General features: G+C 48.7%; 1 protein-coding gene across 6 annotated transcripts in view; it reads left to right on the plus strand.

The window, feature by feature from the left end:
* Positions 1–20,134, plus strand: part of PPP1R12B (protein phosphatase 1 regulatory subunit 12B) — a 151,488-nt gene that overhangs the window by 55,665 nt on the left and 75,689 nt on the right. For 3 of the 6 annotated variants that reach the window (XM_075910194.1, XM_075910199.1, XM_075910195.1), the window contains exons 12-14: positions 305–430; positions 5,262–5,444; positions 6,946–7,128. In XM_075910194.1, coding sequence (XP_075766309.1) covers positions 305–430; positions 5,262–5,444; positions 6,946–7,128 — 492 coding nt within the window. The remainder of the gene's footprint in view (positions 1–304; positions 431–5,261; positions 5,445–6,945; positions 7,129–20,134) is intronic. The other 3 variants (XM_075910196.1, XM_075910197.1, XM_075910200.1) reach the window with 2 other exon arrangements.

Genomic DNA, 20,134 nt, shown 5'->3' on the forward strand with positions numbered 1-20,134 from the left:
ACAAATAGATTCTGATTCCTGTAATTGGCAAGAGGGACGCACAAGATGCTACCACCATGGGAGTGAGGGACTTGAGCTCAGAGCTAACTCTTAAGGGAAACAATCCCATTATCCCTGTGGGGAATCGGGACCAGAACTGGAAAAATAGCTTGTGTTATTGCCTGACTGTCCAAGGCTCTTTGCTCTTTCCCTTGGATGTTGAGACTCCCGTGCTTATCTTCATGCTTGGCAGTGTGATTAAACCCAAACTGCTTGGCTCCAGAGTCTTTCTAAACTCCTCTGGGCCTCTCTCCTGCTTCCACAGAGAATCTGCTGTTAACCTGGTGAGGAGTGGCTCCTACACTCGACAGCCGTGGCGGGATGAACCAAAGGGAAACGAAGCCCCCCAGACTGGTGCACCTTCCACCTACGTATCTACCTACCTGAAAAGGTACAGCCTGGAACATGTTTAAATCCGTTTGGCTCAGTAAGCAACTTCAGTTCTTAACAAGCCATCCAGGCTTCTGACTGGCTGCTGTCTGTCTTAGTGCTGCATTAGTGTGGCTGGCCTTGGTGTCCTCATTGTTTGCTGCTGGGTATGGGAAAGCGAGGTTCACTTAGCCTTTTCGTTGTACACCGTCTTCTGAGACTTGTGTTCTCGCTGACTATAAAGTTGGGCTCTACTCTAAATATCGTATTAGCCTATTTCAGATGCAAACTTTTTCACCAATTCTATCTGTCTAGTTGGGTTAGATCACTAAACAAAACTCTTCTTGGGCTGAGGGTGCAGTAATGGGATTGTAAGATGCAGTTGTTGGGGTACTAAACTGTAAGTGTTGGGAGGCCGTTTCTAATGGTGGTGCGTGTTTCTGCCCAACTTTGGATAACTATCCAAAAATAGCCTGGTGCATTCCTTATCTCTCTTCTGCTGCTGGCCTTGAACTTGAGAAGCAGCGTGGACAAGAGGAATGTTGGTGCTCCAGCATTATGTGCATTAATTGCCACACTTGTGAATGGTGTTCAGAATCAACCAACCATAGTCTGTTTCTTCTGGCAGTAGAAAAATAGCTTTTGGGCAGGAGTCATTCTGCTGGGGGGATGGGGAGACGAGTTGGGAAGAAAAACTGCTTTCCCAACTTGTCTGTCCATTATTTTGAAAGGGAAAGGTTCAGGTTCCTGTGATATAGCTGGCATTGGCTGCACTTGGACCGGTCCGTTAGGACAAATGCTACGCTCTAGAGTTGCCTCATGGGTCACTTGGGAGAGGGTGAAAACTTGCTAAGGGAGGCCATTTCACCCCTGAACTTGCCTTGTTTGTGGGCCTGGCATTTCACAAGTGTGTTGCTTAAAACTTCAGAATATAAAACCACCACTGCTCATTAGTGCAAGATAGTTTAATTTTTAGATGAGTCTTTTTTGCCAACTGCTAGATCCTCAGAGTGAATCATTTGTCCTTTAATGTAGAGTAAGTCTGAATATATAGGATGAGGAAGATTTGTTGTGACTGTTCCCGTGTTTCTTGTGTTCTAGTATTTAGGGGGGTGATGGTAAAGCTCAGCCTTTTCCTATATAGCTGCTGAGCGAATGGAGTTACTCATACAAAAGAGGTGATTTTCAAAACAGGAGACATTTCTTATGAGCCAGTGTTCCATTTCAGTGACTTCACATTTATCCTGGGATTGGATGCCACAAGCCAGTGGCGTGAGCTTGTCTCACTTGACAGTCAGACAGGTGGCAAGTGGTTGCAGGCTTTCACTTTCCACCTGTCTGACTGTCAATCTCTGCAGCCAGATTGTCTTGGACATAATAATAGATGCTGTCACCTTAGCTGAAATGGTTCAGGTCAGTAACATTATTAAACAACCTCAGTTCTGCTGGGATTTTAAAACTTGCTTGCTTTGTGCCTCAGCTAATCCCAAATGTATCCAATTTAATATTTACCCAATCTATCCTATGGTGCCATGATTGAATTCTGAGGCACTAGCTCAGTGGTTCTCAACCTCTTCCGGATGGGACCCATTTTGACAATTCAGGAAGACTTGGTGACCCAAGGCAATTCAAAAAATCTGTGAATGGCTCCTTAAGAGCCACCTGGGGAGACACCTGGCAACCCTTTCGAAATCTAATGGCAACCCATATTTGGGTCCGGACCCATAGGTTGGGAAACCCTGCACTAGCTGAAGCTTTAGCCAGCCCTCTCTACTTTTGAATTTACATGGTCACGTTTTTCCTATGAATGGGGAATACCTTCCCATGATAAGAGTAATGTGCAGCGTGATGGGGTTACAAAAACCAAAGCAATCATCTTGGGCACCATGTAAAAACTTGTGATCCATTTGTACAGTAATCTTAAACATCCTTCCATTGTGAAGTGTGGAGACACAAATGCTAACTACTTATAGATCTTGTATGAAGTGTTTAAAAACCTATAGGTCATAAGAGACTCTAGTTTCATACACCAGCATATAGCATGAGGAAGGGAACCCGATTTGATTTTCACATAAGGTAGAATTTTGTCACTAGAAGCTTAATTTCCTGGTACCGAAAAGTCTCTATTTGATTGTAAAATAAATTCCCTGCATCTTAGGGTGGGCCTTTCAAATGGACTTTAATGTAGTTAAGGGGAAAATCTCCATAATTTTTCAGTATGGTATAAGGAGGAATAGAGGACTGCTCCGTGTTGAGACTTCAGGTTTTTCTTCTTAATCTCTGAATCTCCCATACACTTGTTGCTTTAATTATTCTCAAACAGGTTAATTTAAACTGTGTAAATGCTCCTCTGTTTACAAATGGACCCATGGTGGACACCAGCTGTCCTCTGCATCGGAGCTGAAAATGTCTTTCCTGCTAGTGAGGAGCAGACAGTTGTTTCTAGTATCACTGCAGAAGATTTTCTTTACACTTGGCAAATGACTGAGTGTTTCTCAGTGATGCTGAAAATGTCATTCTCTCACTGCACTGTCGCCCTGCAAAAATCCGTCCTGGGTGCGCACAGCAGTGATCAAACAATTCTCTGTGAGCTTTGCTGACAACCAGCCATAAGACTTCCATCTTTGGAGTGCAAACTGACCTTCAAAAGTCCAGTTCAGATCAACTGCTGATGCGAAAACATGTAGGAATTGACATAGCAAATCAAACAGGTCAAGCATCCTTTGACAGCAAGTTGAAACTTCAGAGGCAGATGCCAGATACCCTGAAATGAAGTAACCTGCTCATACGAGCAACTTTTTTCCTCTGAGACACTCATACTTAGGAGAGTCTCCAAAATATGGAATGGGTTATGGCCCCATGTAATAGAACAGAAAATGCTTTCATGATGCATAAGACAAAGGTGGACGACGCAGTATGTTTTATTAGACCTGCTTCTATTGGCAAAAGATAAGCGTTTGATAAATCCAGCATCTTTATTATGACGATGATTTTAGTGTTTGGTCAGGCTCCCAGAGTTTTGAAGGTGTGGTGCAGGGTTTCCTTTTGAGGTCGAGGTTTCTGAACTCAGATATGGAGGGATCTTGTAATTTAACTACTTATGCTGAACAATTTGTTCCACTTTGTAGTTAGCTGTGACACTGAGTACCCTTCTCGGACTGATGAGGAAATCTGTGTAGTTTGTCTGTTTCACCACCAACAGTTGATCCAGTAAAAGATGTTCCCCTCACCCATCTGATCTTGCTACTACCTTGGGACCAACATGGCTAAAACAGTGCAAACAGCATTCATTGTGCATGGAAATGTCTAATTCTGCCAAGTCTGCTACCTGATATTTTATTGCAATGAATTCCACAAATTAACTGCTTCTGAGAAGTGTTTGATCAGTTTAATTGAATGTCCTCTTCTTCTTATATTGAAGGTTAATAGAAGTGCCCGGTATCTGTTTATACCATTCATTACTTTAGAGAAGGAATGGATCTGTACAGTCCTGATCATCTCAGTCTGTTAATCATTTTCCTTGCCAGTATCTGGACTTCTATTCCACAAGTGAACATAGTTTTTTCAATTGTACACGGACTACTATGTCAGTTTCAGGTTTCATCATGAATTGTTTGACATCTTGCACAAAATGAAGGAGAAGGGTCCAGTTTATCACAGGGAAAGCCAACAGCGTCTTCTGTGTAAAGTTGACTAACGCTTTCCTTTGTAATAAAGACCCTGTTTTCAGTTGCTTATAACTTTGGTTAAAGTTTAGCATTTGGGCAGCAATTTTGCATATGAGGTATCTGCCTTCTAGATGACTTTTTTTAAAAACTTTCAGCTGTTTTCGAGTGAGACTACAGCAAGTGTTTTGTCAATATTAGAAAAACTTTATAAAAAGTTTCAGCATCCTTGTGCTTTGCAGAATGGACTCTGATCTTTGGGGATATGCCTCTTGCTGTTTCTGAGGAAATCTATCCAAGTTTGGCCAAGTTAGAAGTCTGTGGAAAAATCTTATTTTTATACATGCTCAGTAGAGTTTAGCAGCTGTACGGTCCTGGAATGGAGCGCACATAACACTGTTTTTTGGAGAAGATACATATGAAGTTCAGAAAAACCAGAGTCCGGAGGGGCTCAGTGAGGATGGAATCTACAGAGATTTTAGCTGCAAGTGCCATGTCTCTGGATCATGGGCAAGCTTGTTAACTCAGCCAAATTTGGGTGGGTTTTCTTCAACAGCAAAAGGAACATCACTGACACAATCCACCTTCTGTCGCATTGCAAGTGCCAGCTTCAAAGCATGTCAGCGCTAGGGCTTCTGAAGTGAAATAGTGGTAAGAATGTTTAATCATGGCAAAATGTAATTCCCTAGCCTCATTCTTGTACGTGGTTGAACCATTCCAAAAAGTTCCAAAAATAGCCAGATATCCTGCATGGAAAATTTGAGCCCAAACTCTTAAGTTTACCAAACTTATAATCAAGAAACAGGGACTTACCGCAGGCAATTTCAGGCAGCCGCTGCGTATGTTTATAGCCATTCCTTGGGTTAAGGGATTTGATCCTCTGTTGTTGTCTCCACCTTTCTCCAGTGCTTAAGAACACTCTGGGTGCAAGTGGTGCTGTGGGATCAAGATTTTCCTTACGTTTTCCTGTTCTCTGAACTTCCCTGTCCTCTTCCCTGGACTTACACAGCAGGGCCGTCATTCCATCACTTATAGATGCCCGGAGTGTCATCGCTGACCTCTTCATGTTCTAGGGTCTCTTGCGTTCATTTTGCTGAGAAGTAAAATATTCCTTGAAGGGCCGGCGATGCTCAGCAGCTGGTTAACCATGTGCTGAACTGAAGGGCGTGATCTTGTGGTATTTTACAGCGCTTCATTTGGTAGAAGTCGTGACCTTGACAGTCCCTACATTTCAGCCAATCGTAATACATCTGCTACCTCACCCACTACCATTGATTCATCTACCTCATTGGGCACCCAGTGGCAACCTGCCTCTTCCTGTCCTACATCTGTTAGTGCGAACACTACTGCATCCATCCGCCAGTATACCAGGTAAGGGCACGGGGCTCATTCAGAGAACACAGTAGAATGCTTAATATCCTTAACTGACACAGAGTTCGGGGGCTGGAGGTTCTGAATTCTAAAACTGGTTGGAAATCAGTCGTGTTATATAATGAGCTCTTGATGACTCATTTCAGTTGAGAGAGGATATGAAAGTATAGCAGGCTTGGGCAAAATGTGGCCCACAGGCTGGATCCAGCCCTCCAAGTCACTGGCTCTGGCCTGTGGATGCAGCAGGGAGCCCCCAGGCAGGCTTCCCTGCTTGCCCCACACACCGCTCAGAAAAGCAGCTGCAGGGCTGTTTGTCTTTAAAAACTGTGAGCTCAGAGGAGAGGAGGGAAGGCTTCATGTGCAACTCCTAACCCCAGCACAATCCCATTGGCTGGCTTCTGGCCAGAAACTAGCCAATGGGAGCTTTCTGTTTGAATAACAGGCAGCACATGAAGCACCATGCCCCCTCCTCTCTGGCTCAGTTAGTCACACAATCACATTGCCGTGCAAGCAGGCAGGCTGAGAAACTTTTTAAGTTCTGCAAGCATTTAGCTCTGCAATCAGGCAGGTTAGTTGGGCTGCTGGCTGGTAAGTCTCCTGGCCTGTGCCTGCCTCTGGCACCCCGTCTTCCCCAATCCTTCTCCCCCCCCCCACTCAACATACCCCAACCCTCAGCACCCCTCCTACACCCCTACCCCCTCCCAGATCTGGAACCCCAGTCCCCTGCCCCAGATCACAAACCAAACCCCTGCACCGTAGTTCCCTGCCCAAGGTCACAACCCCCTCCTGCCCTAGGTCACGTTCCAAAACCCTGCACCCCAGTTCCCTGCCCAAGGTCACAACTGCCTCCTTCACCCAAACTCCCTCCTAGACCCCACTCTCCTGTACCCCAATCTCTTACCCCAAGCTCCCTTCTGCACCCAACCTCCATCCAAGACTCCGCACCACCTCCATTCATATCCTGGAAGAGTGTGGCCCTTAGCCCCTTTCCAAAATTTTTGAGTGCCCCTTCCCATTAAAAATTATTGCCCACCCCTGAAGTGTAGACACTACGGGCAGACTGTTTTAACAATGCACAATGTTCAGGTTGCATACACAATTTTAGCCTTGTTGCTTCCTGACTTGTGATTAACGTGGTACCCTTATTTCTCTAGCTAGCTCTTCTTTGCAGAATGTGTGATTTCTGGGGCAACTGAGGTTTTATTTTTGAGTTGCGGGAGCGTTGAGCTCATCCCTCGTCTTGCTTATTGACCAGTTAAATCCCCCTGATAATTTCCAGTCACTTCTATAACAATCGGGAGTGATGTCTGGAATATTTCTTCCTGCTGCACATTCTTCTAGATAGCCTTAAAATGCTGTTCTGATGCCATTCCTCCATGCCATTGTATTCAGAAAATTGGGAAAACTTGTTCCTTGCATACAATGTGTCCTTGAAAACATTGGGTCTCTAAGTCAATCAGGTTCACTCGCTTTGTATCCCATTATATCTTGTATGTTTCAGAGCCCCGTACAAGCAACAAACGGACTCTACTGTTGAGAAAAATACAGAGAACCTCTCTGCTAGCACTCCATTAGGTGTAATCACCAATCGTACTGTACTCAGCACTGCCAACGGTGTTACATCTGCCAATGCCATGTCGACTACTGGAACGGACTCAACTGGAGAAGCCCGGGAGCGAAGGAGGTTAGTGATCCGAGTGGTGATGCACTTCCTCTGTGGGGTGTGGCGATAAGAGTGGATAGCATTGTTCTTTTACCTTTCCGCCTTTGAAGATCTGGATTAAGTCCTCACTGAATTGCAGGTGAAAATGAGCTGGGTGGGGTTGGGAGATTCCAAGATTTTAGCGTCTGCCGAGGCAAACGCTAATGCCTGTTGCAGTGGTGGGGGTTGGACACTTCTCTTCGTTGAACTCTCGTCCAAGGCATGTTCATGCCACAAAGTGCATAGCTCGTGTGGTTACAGTCTCCACGATCCAGTCCTGGGTGGGCGAGGAGGAGGAAATGGGATGGTGAAGCTCACTTCTGGCATGGTCACTAGTCAGGTTGCTTTGCTGGTGTGGAATTGTTTTCGGATTGGCAAGACATAAGGCTGGAGTAGCCCGTTTCAGGCAAGATTTTTCTAACTGTACTTTAGCTATCAGGCCAGTAGTTGTTTCAACTTTCCCTGTGGAAGGAGTTTTGTGTATTTCTCAGATAGCATGTTTCCCATACCAGGTCTCTTCTGCCCCAAGTAATCTGGCTGTTGGTCTCTCCAAGCTTGGCATGCTCTGCCATTCACCCTGGTACCGTTAGCTTTTCGTTGGCTTTCCAATGAGGTGGACAGTACAGATTTTACCAGCTCCCTTCAGGCTCAAATCTAAGGTAGTTGCAGTTGCTTGGGCTGATGTTGGGATTCCCCAGGTTAGGGCAGTCTCCATGTGGTTGGTGGAGCCACATGAATAATGCTCCCTTGAACTCTCTTCCTATATAAAGACCTATAACTGTGATCATGCAATGGGGATTGTGGGTGCCTGGGATTTTCCTCCACCCCCGGCTTTGGTTCTTCCCTCCATGGTTTTCTCTCCCTGGACTGGACATAGGAATCTGCCTATTACACGGTGCCCAAGAGTCTATCCCAGCTGGTTGCTCTGATCTGAGTGTATGTGGTCAGGAATGAATGCAAAGAGTTCAGCTAACTGGTCATAATTCTCTAACCAGTTTCCCTTTTTTCCATTTAATCACATATTCTAGACATACGTGCTCAGACTCCTCTTGTTATGCTTTGGGGGATTTCTGACTCTTCACCTCTATGCTTGGGGGGAATTGGAAACCTTGGCAACACAGCTTTTTAAAATTCAGTGCTTTTCTGAATCTCTTTGATGGCCATCTCACTTAATAAGTAATGCTCTCTCTCTCCAGGAGTTGGAGAGCAGCCTGGGAATCTCTTGTTTTCTGGAATCTCAGGCAGCTCCCGTATTCTTTCAGAAGTGGGGAGCTATTGTTCAGTAGTCAGTCTCTGCATGCAGGGCGCAGTTTGTCTTGTCTGGATGATTTTGGCCGGTGGACGTGTCCTCCACTGCAAGAACGACCCTCCTCCTTTAGCTTCCGAAGACTGATCTCATGCTGATATCGCTTCTTTCTCACCTGCGTTGGAACTGAAAGGCTTCCAGATGCGATTATTTTTTTCCCCTCTCCAGCTGTATCCAGTCTGCATTTAGTTGTAGGCTGGGAAGTGGGTTTTTTGCCCAGCTCTGCAGTTCCTGGCTCCTCGTATGCACTCGGAGAACTTGACTGGTCTTCATGGTTCATGTCGTCGTCTAGGAGAAGGGTTCTCACGTAGTCTTTTTTTTTCCTGCAGGAAACAGAGCAATTTGCACACACTGCTGCTTTTTGGCGGGCTTAGCGTGCACTCTGCGCAGCCTGCTTGTTGCTCTATTGCCATTTTCCAAATTCAAATAAGTCTAATTTACTGGTGCTTGGATGTAAGATCTCTAGCAAACCAGCAAACTGTAAATCCTGCCAGTGTGTTGGTTCCTTGTGCCACCCAGGATTTAGTTACCTAGTTACTTGCCACAGAGCGAGAGAGACTGACTTGGCTATGCTTAGCTGTGGTGAACTTCCTGATCATATTGGTCTGCTACCCACCCAGGGGCTCCTCTCTGGGGTCTACCTTGTAGGTCACTAAAAGTGCAGCGTTCAGCTCATCACTGGACACTCACAGAAATTGCCACATTTGTTGTCCCCAAAGGGACCTCAGCTTGTTTGACTTTAATACCATAACGCTGAGACGCAGTTAGCATCAACTCATTTGCGTTTTTATTATCCAGGGACAGATTCAAAGATTCAAATGAATAGTAAGAATATTGGAAGTAGAACGGTTACCCGTATGAAACAAAACCCCATCCTAGGGCTGCACTTACAGAAGACGAAAGGTAACTATTAGTAAGATTTGTGTGGATTTTTCTCCCAAGGATTCAGTCTCTGACACAGCTGATAGTTTTCAGTCAAACCCATGATCCAAGGTTTCATGAATATGCACCTTTCAAGTAATCTCCTCAGTAAATGAACAACAAAAGGGCTTTATTTGTGTATCCTTATATTTCCCCAAACTTATTGTTTTGACACCTGAGTCAGGAGGGACACCTCCGTCAACGTTTTCCTTCCTGATGTGCTGGCTCTAAGTTGCTTTCGCGTCTTTTGTGTTGACTTAAAATTCAGACCCATTTTGCTTGACTTGCAAAGCTTAATCTACATATACGTGCGCGCACACGCACCACGATGTTGCTTGGGTCCTTCAGGGCAGAGGACTGGGGGTGTGGGAGGGGCAGGAGTCAGGGCAGAGGCTTGGGAATGAAGGCAGCTCAGAGCAAGAGGCTGGGAGTGTGCGGGGGTGAAGGAGTCAGAGTTGGGGAGTGAAGAGGGGCTTAGGGCAGGGGGTTGGGTGGTGTGTTGAATTCCTAGGGGGGTGGGCCCTGAGAGCGGCTGAGGGCCATGCAGGCTGCTTGCCAGCTTCTCTTGGTTGGGGTGCTTTCTGCACCCCTGTTATCATTCTGTGGTATGTGTCCCTGCTATCACACCCCTCCCTTTCTGTCTGAGAAACACTCATTCCAGGCACATCCCATTATCCTGGCACAACCAACCCCTGACCTTGCTTAAGGTATGATAAGAGGAAGCTTCCTACCAAATTTGGTGGTCCTAGCTCTTACCATTCAGGACAGGGTGGGCAATAATTTTTTGCCAGAGACCACTTGAGAAATTTTTGAAGTGGTGGGGCCTCAAGTGGTAGGGGCAGGGGCCAGGATGCTTTCCCACCCACAGACCACGATTAGTCTGGGGGTGGGGGAGTGTCTTTGTCTTTGTCCTCCCCCCCCAGAAGTTCCTCCCAGGCACCCGTGGCCCTGGCGGTGGGAGGAGACTTCCTGTGCTCCCTGTTCTGCCACCAGGCCAACCAGGTCTTGGGGGCGGGTGAGCGTGCAAAGCCTCCTCCCATCCTGCCAGGAGCATGTAGCTCAGTGGTCTCCAACCTTTTTACATCCAAGATCACTTTTTAAATGACAGAACACGCCAAGATCTACCGCCCTGCCCCTTCCTTGAAGCCCCGCCCTCTCTATTCTCCTCCTCTCTATCACCTGCCATCCCCAACCCTTATACTGCTGCCTTTTTTCCCCAATTCTTCTGTAGGAAGAGGTTTTTCCAACATTTGGCCTGTCTAGACTGAACCAAATGTCAGAAAAACCCCATCTTTTGGAAGCCCCCTTATTCCTCGTGGGAAGAGGAATATTGGGGTGACTGAAGGATCATGTTTGCTCTTCCACTAAAAAGTGGAAGAACAAATGCATCCCTGGATGCAGAAGAGTTTTTCTGGGCTATACCCGGAATCCTGAAAAACTCCTGCAGTCTAGCCATACCCTCGCTGGGTTGAGGCAGGACGTGTAGGCTCCGGGGTGGGAATGAGGGATTTGGGTGTGGGAAGGGGTGAGAGGTGCAAGCTCTGGGAGGAAATCTGGATGCTTAAGGTATGATAAGGGAGGAGGTGGATAAGGGGATGCTGGTTTGGGGAGGGGGTCAGATGTAGGGTTAGAGTACTAAGTAAGCCACAGGCTTCTGGATGTGAGGGTTCAGGAATTTAGGTTGGAGTATGTGAGGGGGCTCAAGGCAGGGGGTTCCAGTGTATGACAGGCTCAGATCGAGGGTCTGGGGGAAAGGGGAGTGTAGGAGTGTCATGATGCTGTGGCCAGATGGGGGCTTGGCTCCAGCTGGGGGTTTGTTGGCCAGGCTTCATTTTCAAATAAAATACTGTGTCAAACACACAGTTTCTGCATTGTCTTTTTCTGAGAAGGGCAGGGAACCTGTTTTGAGTCAGGGGTCACTGACCCACAGAAAAGTCAGTTGGGGCCACAAGTGAGATGCAAAAAAACCCTCCAACTCCCCTTCGCTCTCCCCCCCCCCCCCAGCTTCAGTAATGTGTCCTCAACTGTGCTGGTGGGAGCAGGGGACATAGTACTGGGGAAGGGTGCTAATGGGTGCTTCGGCAGGGGACAGGGTGCCGGCGGGACAGGTTTCTGGAGATGGGGGAGAGAACAGGGTGCCGGGAGGGCAGGGGATAGCGTGCCAGTGGGGACAGGTTTCTGAGGTTGGGGAGTGGAAACGGGAGTGGGGAGAGGGAACGGGGGCAATGACCCGCCTCCTCCCAAGATTCTCCCCCCATATACACAGAGGGAAGCCAGTGCGTGCCTCCCGCAGTGCAGCCAACCCCCCGCACGTGCCTGCCCCGGGGCCAAACCCTGCTCCCACAGTGCAGGGAAAGCCCTGCATTCGACTCACCCCTCCTGCGGCAGAGAAGCTGCTGCACTCCTCCGGGGCCAACACCCCCTCCCGCAGCGCGCCCAGCATGCCACAGAGCTGTGGGAGGGGAGCAGCCAGCGCACTTCCGGAACCCCTGGAAGTGGCGCAAAGCTTCAGGCAGGACTTCCATCCACCCTGCGGGAAGCCAGCAATACGCTGGAGGTAGGTAGTGGGGTTTCACAGAGGTGGGGGGGAAAATGGAGGATGGGGGGAGCCCAAACGCCTCACAATCGACTGGTGGAGGACTCGTGATTGACCAGTTGATCACGATCGACTGGTTGGTGACCACGGATGTAGCACTTCTAAGTGCCCGGATCAACCTGCTTGGCAGGCCGGATCAGGCCTACAGAGACCCTTTTGCCCACCCCTGGTTTAGGAGGAGTTCTTGAACAATCAGACTCATGGGCGGACAGGGACACAGATGGATGCACAAAGTTTCTCAAATATATAGTAGCTGTTATGCCAGCAAAGTGTTTATGGTGAGTTTCTGGCCTTAGAAGAGGTATTGTGATAAAACAGTGACTACTTTATCAGCTAGCTCAGAGGGTTTCTTAAGGTCAGATGTTTTCACTAGGCTTCAGAGTTTCAGAAAAGGAAACTGGCCCTCTTTCCGATACTGTAGGCCATGAGGACCATATCCCATCAGGTTGCAGATGTTTCTTTGCTAGAATAAGGGCTAAAGCTTGTCTTTATAGGGCAGAGGAGAGGGGAGAAATGAGAGAGAACTTGCAGTTTGCAAAATCTGACTCAGTGGACAAACTGGTCCAGTGAATCAACTAAAGCCCTTGCCCTCAGCTGGGAGGTGGACACTAATTGACTAGACCAAGTTAAGCAAATTATCCAACTGGAAATTTAGCCATCGTCACTTGCAGCTACGCAGTCTTTGTCATGTTGCAGTTGCCGCGGCTATTCTGTTGAGAGCTGGTCGAGGCTGGTAAAATGACCAGTGCGGATTTAATAGTGTCATGGTGCAGGTTGAGCAGAGAAGATGTTTCAGAGGGATTGGGATTATAGGCCAGGTTAGAACCATTCACACACAATGGAGGGTCCTTTTCAGTGCCTTGAATTTTGTTAGGGAGCCATTTAACTCTTGCCTATGAAGAGGAGCCCCCAAATCCTTGCCTCACCCCCACTCGCATATTCCAACGCAGCGTTTCCGTTCCTGCTCTACCTGTGGGTTCAAGCTGCCCTGTTTGTTAATAGGGAGGCTTGCAACAGCCGAGCGACTGGAACAGCAACTACTTGCTGGCTTTCAGCTCGGAGCTGGGGATGGGCTGAAGCCGGAGGGGGTGGCCGCAGTGGAAAAGCACAGGTTGGCAAAGAAATGAGCTTGATAATGGCTAACAGCAGATAGTTGAGAGGGAAGTGCTGTATGGATTTCAGTTCCCAGGAGCAGCTGTCAAAGTAGCCTTCTGCTCTGTACAGTGTTTCCAAAGCGCCACGCCCCTCCTAGCAACCATAACACACAAACAAGCCCACCAGCTAATATTAGACCATTGGGATGCCGCTCATGTACGACGCTAGCCTGTCTGAAGCCAGCAGATTCAAGTGAAACACTTCAGGTTTCGGAGGAATGACTAGAGAAGTGGTCTAGGATACTCTTGCTCTGTGGCAGGCGACACACCTCTCTGTCTTGAGTGCTGGCTGCTTCTGCCATCTCTTGCCAAGTCTTTGCCACTGCATTCTGGTTGTCAAAACATTGCCATTGGTGAATGCTGAATCCCTTAACATCACACCTCCTGCAGCATTTCTTTAAGGCTTGCAAATCCATGTGGACTTCCCTGTGGAGTGGGAATGCACCGTATCCAGCTGCTGGAAGAGCTGATTTTTAAATACTTGTATGCAGCAGTGCAAGTAGGACAGTCGGGTCTGTCGTACCAGCAAGGTCTTTATAGTCCATGTGGTGGGCTGGAAAGACCAGTGCAGCTGTACCGCCCCAGACCATCTCTGTAGCTAAGCACGGAAGGAGAGCTGGAGGGCTACTGGAGCCGTGTTCTTCTCCTTCCCCCCCACTGCAGTTCCTAGGTGAGCCCTGAACTACATGGCTCTCCTGGGAACCGCAGCCCCGTTCCAGCAGCTCCTTCCGCACAGCTGTCCTGCCCCCAGCCCGGTCCCCTGGCAGGGCAGCACTCTGACCCCCAGAAATATGCAGCTGTGTGGAAGGGCTGGGGCGGGGGAGCTGCACCAGAGGAGCTGTAAGAGTGGGGCTGCCCAGATGCCCCATCTTCTGCTCCTTTCACTGCTGCGGTTCCAAAGTCATCCATGCATCAGGTAGACGTCCGGTTCCCCTTCCCTTCCATCCCCCCGGTATGGGGGTGGATCATTGCGGGGGGTGGAGAGGAGTCACGTGCGGAGGTCACATGCTCCCCCATTAGCTGCTGCCCCCTCCCATGCCAATAAATGGATGACACCGCTGCTGGTATATAATACACAGCGGTATGCTGTGTCCTCTTAACCCTGCTGCAGCATTCTCCTGCAGATCCTGCTAGCTGGCAGGATGCCTCTTTCTGTGCTGCTCTGGTCTCGTTCCCTCTTGTCAAACCTGTGTCCAGTTTAGGCAAGATTGTGTAAATGAAATGCTCTGAAAGGCTTCTGGAAGCAGCATCTAAAAATCTAACTGCCATGCCCTTCCCCTCCGTGTGCAAAGCTAACTCCTTGCCCCTCCTGGGGTGCGAAGGGCTCCCCTCGCTTTCTTGCCAGGCTTTCTGCTGCTCCGATGGATTTTCTGAGGTGCTAGGATGATCCTCGCTTCCAGTGAAAGATCCTCATGCTGCTGAGAGGCCGTCGCAGCTGCTGCTGTCATAGCACTTTCTCACTTCCCCAAGGAAGCATGTCCGCCCCTGCCCTGCATTGCCCACGGCTCCTCACAGCCTTCCTTTGCATTGAGCGTCACGAGCGGGATGGGTGTGTGTGGGGGGATGTCTTCCTCAACCCCCACCGGTCTGAATGCAGCCCAAGTCCAGTTACTGCCGTCCCTTGGAAGTAGGCGTGGCTTTGTGGGAGCGCTTGGCAGTCAGGTTTGTCTGATCTGGCTGTGAGGTGTCCGGCCTCTAGATGCTGGCTGCAGAGCTGGTGTGGAGTGGCTCCCCATGTGCTGTCAGGTATGAGCTTCCCCTAGGGATTTTCAAAGGCAGGGGGAGTCCCTAGTACATAGACGTCTCGCTGGCATAGCTATTCGGGCAAACCCGCCTGGTATGACCCAGCTAATGCTGCAGAACAGCTCGCATGTAGGGCTTCTGATTTTCAGTTCTAACTGATGGACACTGACAAACCACCCTGATGGCATAATAATGAAACAAGCAGCAGTGGTGCCTTGTGCCTAAGGCCTTGTCTGCACAGAGCAGTACTGTGGGCTATGGCCGTGTGGCTTCTGAAGCATGTTAATGTGTTGCATGTTAATTGGTCCACGTAGGTCTTCCAGGTGTGCACTGCAGGTTCCTGAATGTGTGTTAATGGAGTGCTGATTGAAACCGTGCACCATTAACGGGCTCTAGGGATCATTCGAGGGAGGACTCATTACGGTAGATACTGTTGTAGTGCATGAAATATACCTTACAGGTTGAACCTCTCTAGTCCGGCACCCTCGGGACCTGACCAGTGCTGAACAAGAGAATTTGCCGAACCATGGGAGATGACCTAGCAACATCACCAACACTGCTGCTGCTTGCTGGGCTCTGAGATAGAGGGGTAAATCAGAGCTAAATAGCAGCACAGAACACAGAGAGCCAGGACTGGTAGCCGTGTTAGTCTGTAACTAAAAAACCTTAAACAAAAATGGTCCTGTAGCACCTTAGAAACTAACCAAAAAATATATAGATGGTATCGTAAGCTTTCATGGGCACAACCCGCGTCTTCAGGTGACACATATGGAGCAAGAGGCATAGAGCTTAAATAAAAAGTAGAAGAGGAGTGAGGAGGGAAGGAAAAAACACCCCGTCAATTAGGGTGTGTCTAGACTATATGCCTCCGTCGACGGAGGCATGTAGATTAGACGTACCCCCAGTGTCCATGCTAAATGAGGTTAATAGAGTGAGCTGTAAGTGCCCAAGACTTAGCTTTTGTTGTCATTTGGGTGTTGACTGTAACATGCTAAATAGACATCTGGCTAACTAAACTCATGCCAGACTAGAGAGGTTGAACCAGTAGCTACATTGACAGAAGAATTCTCCTGTTGCCCTACCACTATCTACACCAGGGCTTGGGTCAGTGGGTACGTCTAAACTACATGGCTCAGTCGATGGAGCCATGTAGATGAGTTTACTCGGCAAAGGGAAATGAAGCGGCGATTTAAATAATCGCCGCTTCCATTAAATCAAAATAGCCGTTGCATTGTGCCGATCAGCTGATTGTTGGCACAGTCTAGACAGGGATCTGCCGACCCCACAACCCATCATCAGCAGACCCTGTAAGCCTCATTTCACGACGAAGGGTTTTGGGGTCGGCAGATCCCCATCTAGACTGTGCCAACAATCAGCTGATCGGCACAGCGCGGGAGCCATTTTGATTTAAATGAAGCGGCTATTACTTAAATCGCTGCTTCATTTCCCTTTGCCGTCCTGCCTAATCTACGTGGCTCCATCGACGGAGCCATGTACAGGCAGTCCCCGGGTGACGTACAAGGCAGGGACTGTAAGTTTGTTCTTAAGTTGAATCTGTATGTAAGTCGGAACTGGCGTCCAGATTCAGCCGCTGCTGAAACTGATCAGTTTCAGCAGCGGCTGAATCTGGATGCCAGTTGTGACTTACATACAGATTCAACTTAAGAACCCCAGGCATCCCCAAGTCAGCTGCTGCTGAAACTGATCAGCGGCTGATTCCAGGAAGCCCGGGGCAGGGGCTTCCTGTAGTCAGCCACTGGTCAGTTTCAGCAGTGGCTGACTTGGGGATGCCTGGGGTAGAGCAGCTGGGGTGCTGCTGGGTTGGTCCAGTAGCGCCGAGGAGCGGCACTACAGGACCAACCGGCAGCGCCCCAGCTGCTGTACCACAGGCGTCTGGAGCAAAGCGGCGGAACACGCGGGCAGCAGACAGCCCAGACGCACGTCTGGGCTGTCCGCTGCCCGCATGCTCCGCCGCTTTGCTTCCTCTCCCTGGTCTGCTGGAGACCAGGGAGAGGGCCCCGTTCGTAACTGCGGATCCAACGTAAGTCGAATCTGCGTAACTCAGGGACTGCCTGTAGTTTAGACACACCCAGTATTACTACTTTGTTCAGAATGTGAAAAATCCACAGCTGGCAGTCAATCGTCTAGTGCAGGCCAGGCTGAGTGTGTCTAGAAGTGCTGGGCCTGTGTCTTTCAGCTTCTGGGGAGAGTCTGGCATTTTGCTCTCTCCTGTTCTACTCTACACCCTACTCCTTAAGAGAAGTGCAAGTCTCTCAAACAAGCGTTTTTCCAATGGACAGAGAAAGTTGCCTGACATTAGGTAAACATCTCTGGCAGATACCTTCCCTGTCCTCTAATTCCAAAGGGTTCCAGAGATCTGGTTGCTAATTAAAGCGGCAGCATGTAGATGGCGAAGTTCTGTCCTATGTATTAATTGCTCAACTCAGGCCTCCTGCGTCAGTGCCGTAGGAGGAGCAGATTTTGGCAAGATGGTTGCACCTCACGATTGCCTTGTCAGGGGTCAGAACGCAAGGACTCTCCCAGCAGGAGTGCGGAAACCTAGTCTGGCTGCTCGCTCTTGAGGCTGTTTCTAGAGCCCCCTGCAAAGCAGCATGGGAATCTGGTGGCCAGAAGATTAGACCCGAAGGGTTTTTCCCCAGTGCTATTGGAGAATGCCAATCCAGCCTAAATTGAATTGCCTACACCCAGACATTTCAAATACCTGCCCCCTTTGCCTCTAGCCCCTCGGTTTTCAGGGTAGGGGAAGGTACATCCGATGACCTCTGGGGCGGAGCCAGTGCTGGGTGCAGATACTGCCAGGAGTGGAAATCAGCATGGCCACAGCAGATGTTGATGCTAATCCACAGGCTGGATGGCCCATGGAGCTGAGTCATGGGGTGGAGGCTGGCACAGGCACCCCCAAACGGGAATGCCCCACAGTTTGAACACATCTGATCTAAAGCATTCCAATTGACTAAGTCGCCTTAAGTCTTGTGGCAGTTTGTCAGGACCTGAGATACTAATTGAAGAGTCCTTAGGGCATACCGCCTGAAGTAGAAGGGAAAGGGTGTTTTCCTCCTGCAACACATTGGGTAAGCAAAGGACAGCAAAAAGTTAAAGGGTCTCTCTGTGCCGAAGTGAGTAATCACCCAGCACCTGCTGTTGAAAGCTCTTATCTGCTATGTTCTTACAGTTAATCTCTTACAGATAAAATTGTCCCTTTTTAAGAAAAGCTGCCAGTGTCGGTGGGATGACGTGGGAGGGGTAGGAATTCTTTGGCGCTCTGATTTTCCATGTTCGGCCGCGGAAGGATTGCTTTTGCGTTATCGGAAACCGGGCTGCTGCTGTTTGGGAAAGGTTGAGGTGAGGGCTGGGGCGTCGCTCTAAGAGCCTGGCTTGCTGTACGAAAAGCAAGCAGATGTGCTGCTAGGCGTTCAGCCCCTGGATCGATTTGCACCAGAGTGTTCAGGGTGGGGATTGGATTTGGCACCCATTTTTTTTCCGCAGTGAAGAAACTGAATTTGGGCTGATAAGCCCAGGCTATGGGCTGGCTGGCTCGCCTAATGGCTACCTCCACGGCTTTCTAGCACCCGCAGGAATCTAGAGGAATGCTCAGGAGAAGTCGATAGCTCCAGTGTTTTCTAAGCAGTTCAGAGGGGACTGGAATAAGGGACAGAATGGCACGAAGAGCAGGTAAAATTACCTTTCACTTCCAGACTTTCCCTTTACCTCTCTCTCCTACTAATCAAAGACACTGACACACCCCCTTTGTTTTCTCAGTGTTGGCAAATGAGGCTGTCTGTGAGTTGTCCATTCAGGGTTCTTTCTCGAAACATATATCTAATTTTTTTTTTAATATATACCACATTCCCCAAAATGGCCCCTGCAGGTTAACTACGTCTTGGTGTACTCATAGGACTGTCTACAGTGAGGATAGCTGAGAATTTATTCAGCTTAAAATGGGCTGTTGGTTAAATTTGCTTTGCCTCCCAGCACCTGCTGGTAAATGCTGGTGCTCAGTAAGTAAGTTAGCTTCTCTAGAGTTTGTGTACCAGCTTTGGCATACGCGTAAGCTGCGGCAATAAAGGCGAGGTCACATCCATTCATCTTGGTAAGAATGACTGTCACTAGAAGCCCGGTAGCATTGAATATTGAGTATCTTCAGCATAAAACTGAAGGCTTTGAGTAGGATAAAGACGGCAGTCTTAGCTATCCAGTGTATGTCAATCGGTTACAAGTTACAGAAACATTTGCCAGTACAGTATTAAATAAGCTTGTGAGCATGGATCTCTGGCTGGTTTAACCCCTTTTGCAGCTTGAGACCTCTGTGAAATCTCTTCCATAAGGTGGCAGCAGAGAGCTGCCTTAGCCGTGTTTGCTGGGCTTTCCTTTCTGTTCCTGGCTTGTTCCATCCTCTACTCCTCGGATAACTTGTGTCCTCGTTCCGTTTGTAATTCCGCCGGGGAGATGTCTCTGTTGCTGGGCAGGGGTGCGGCTCACAGCAGACTGTGGAAGTGTTTATAACTTCAGGCCTGCTTGCTGCGCTCCGTCACCTTGCGCTCCCGGCTTTTGTTCAGGAAATGCCTTGCGCTCTGCCACGAGCACGAGAGGGGTTTGGGCGGCTTTAACGCAACAGGGAAGCCCGTGGAAGCCACAGCATGGGCCACTCGCCCTTGCTCTGCGATTATACAGCATTGCACCTTGGGTCCTGGAGTTCAGACAACACATTGCTACCTTTAAGGGAAGCCAACCTGAAATTCGTAACTCCACTGAGCCAACTTTGCAGCTAGTGTAGCTAAACCATAGATAGACACAAAGCGAGCGTAGGGAATTCTTTCCATTCTCTGTTTACCTTGTACGTGGCAGCTCTTGTGCGTACTATTTCCCTTATGGGCATCTAATTTTTCCCTGGCTAGAAACCTCCACAGGAACCAACCTTTCCCCCCAACTCCTCCCTCCCCCCCCCCCCCCCCAAGCATTTAAAATAGAAGATCTACAGCAAAGCTCAATTACACGTTGGATTTTTTTAAAAAGAAATCAGTCGGTTTAAGGCTCAGTTCTGCTTCAGATTTTTTCCAGGCTTCTCTATAGGGCTTAGTCAACCATCGGTTTTGGGGATTATGATGAAAGGTGACGGCCAAATTACTGTGTGTGGTTTAGTCCTTTGCACTATCAAACATTCACCGGCTGTTTCCTTGTTTCCCTTCCTGCTGTCTGAGTTAGTCCAGACTCGGTGCCACTGTTTCATTTCTTAGAGTACAGACGGAT

This window comes from Pelodiscus sinensis, chromosome 27, assembly GCF_049634645.1.
Source record: "Pelodiscus sinensis isolate JC-2024 chromosome 27, ASM4963464v1, whole genome shotgun sequence".
Lineage (NCBI taxonomy): Eukaryota > Metazoa > Chordata > Testudines > Trionychidae > Pelodiscus > Pelodiscus sinensis.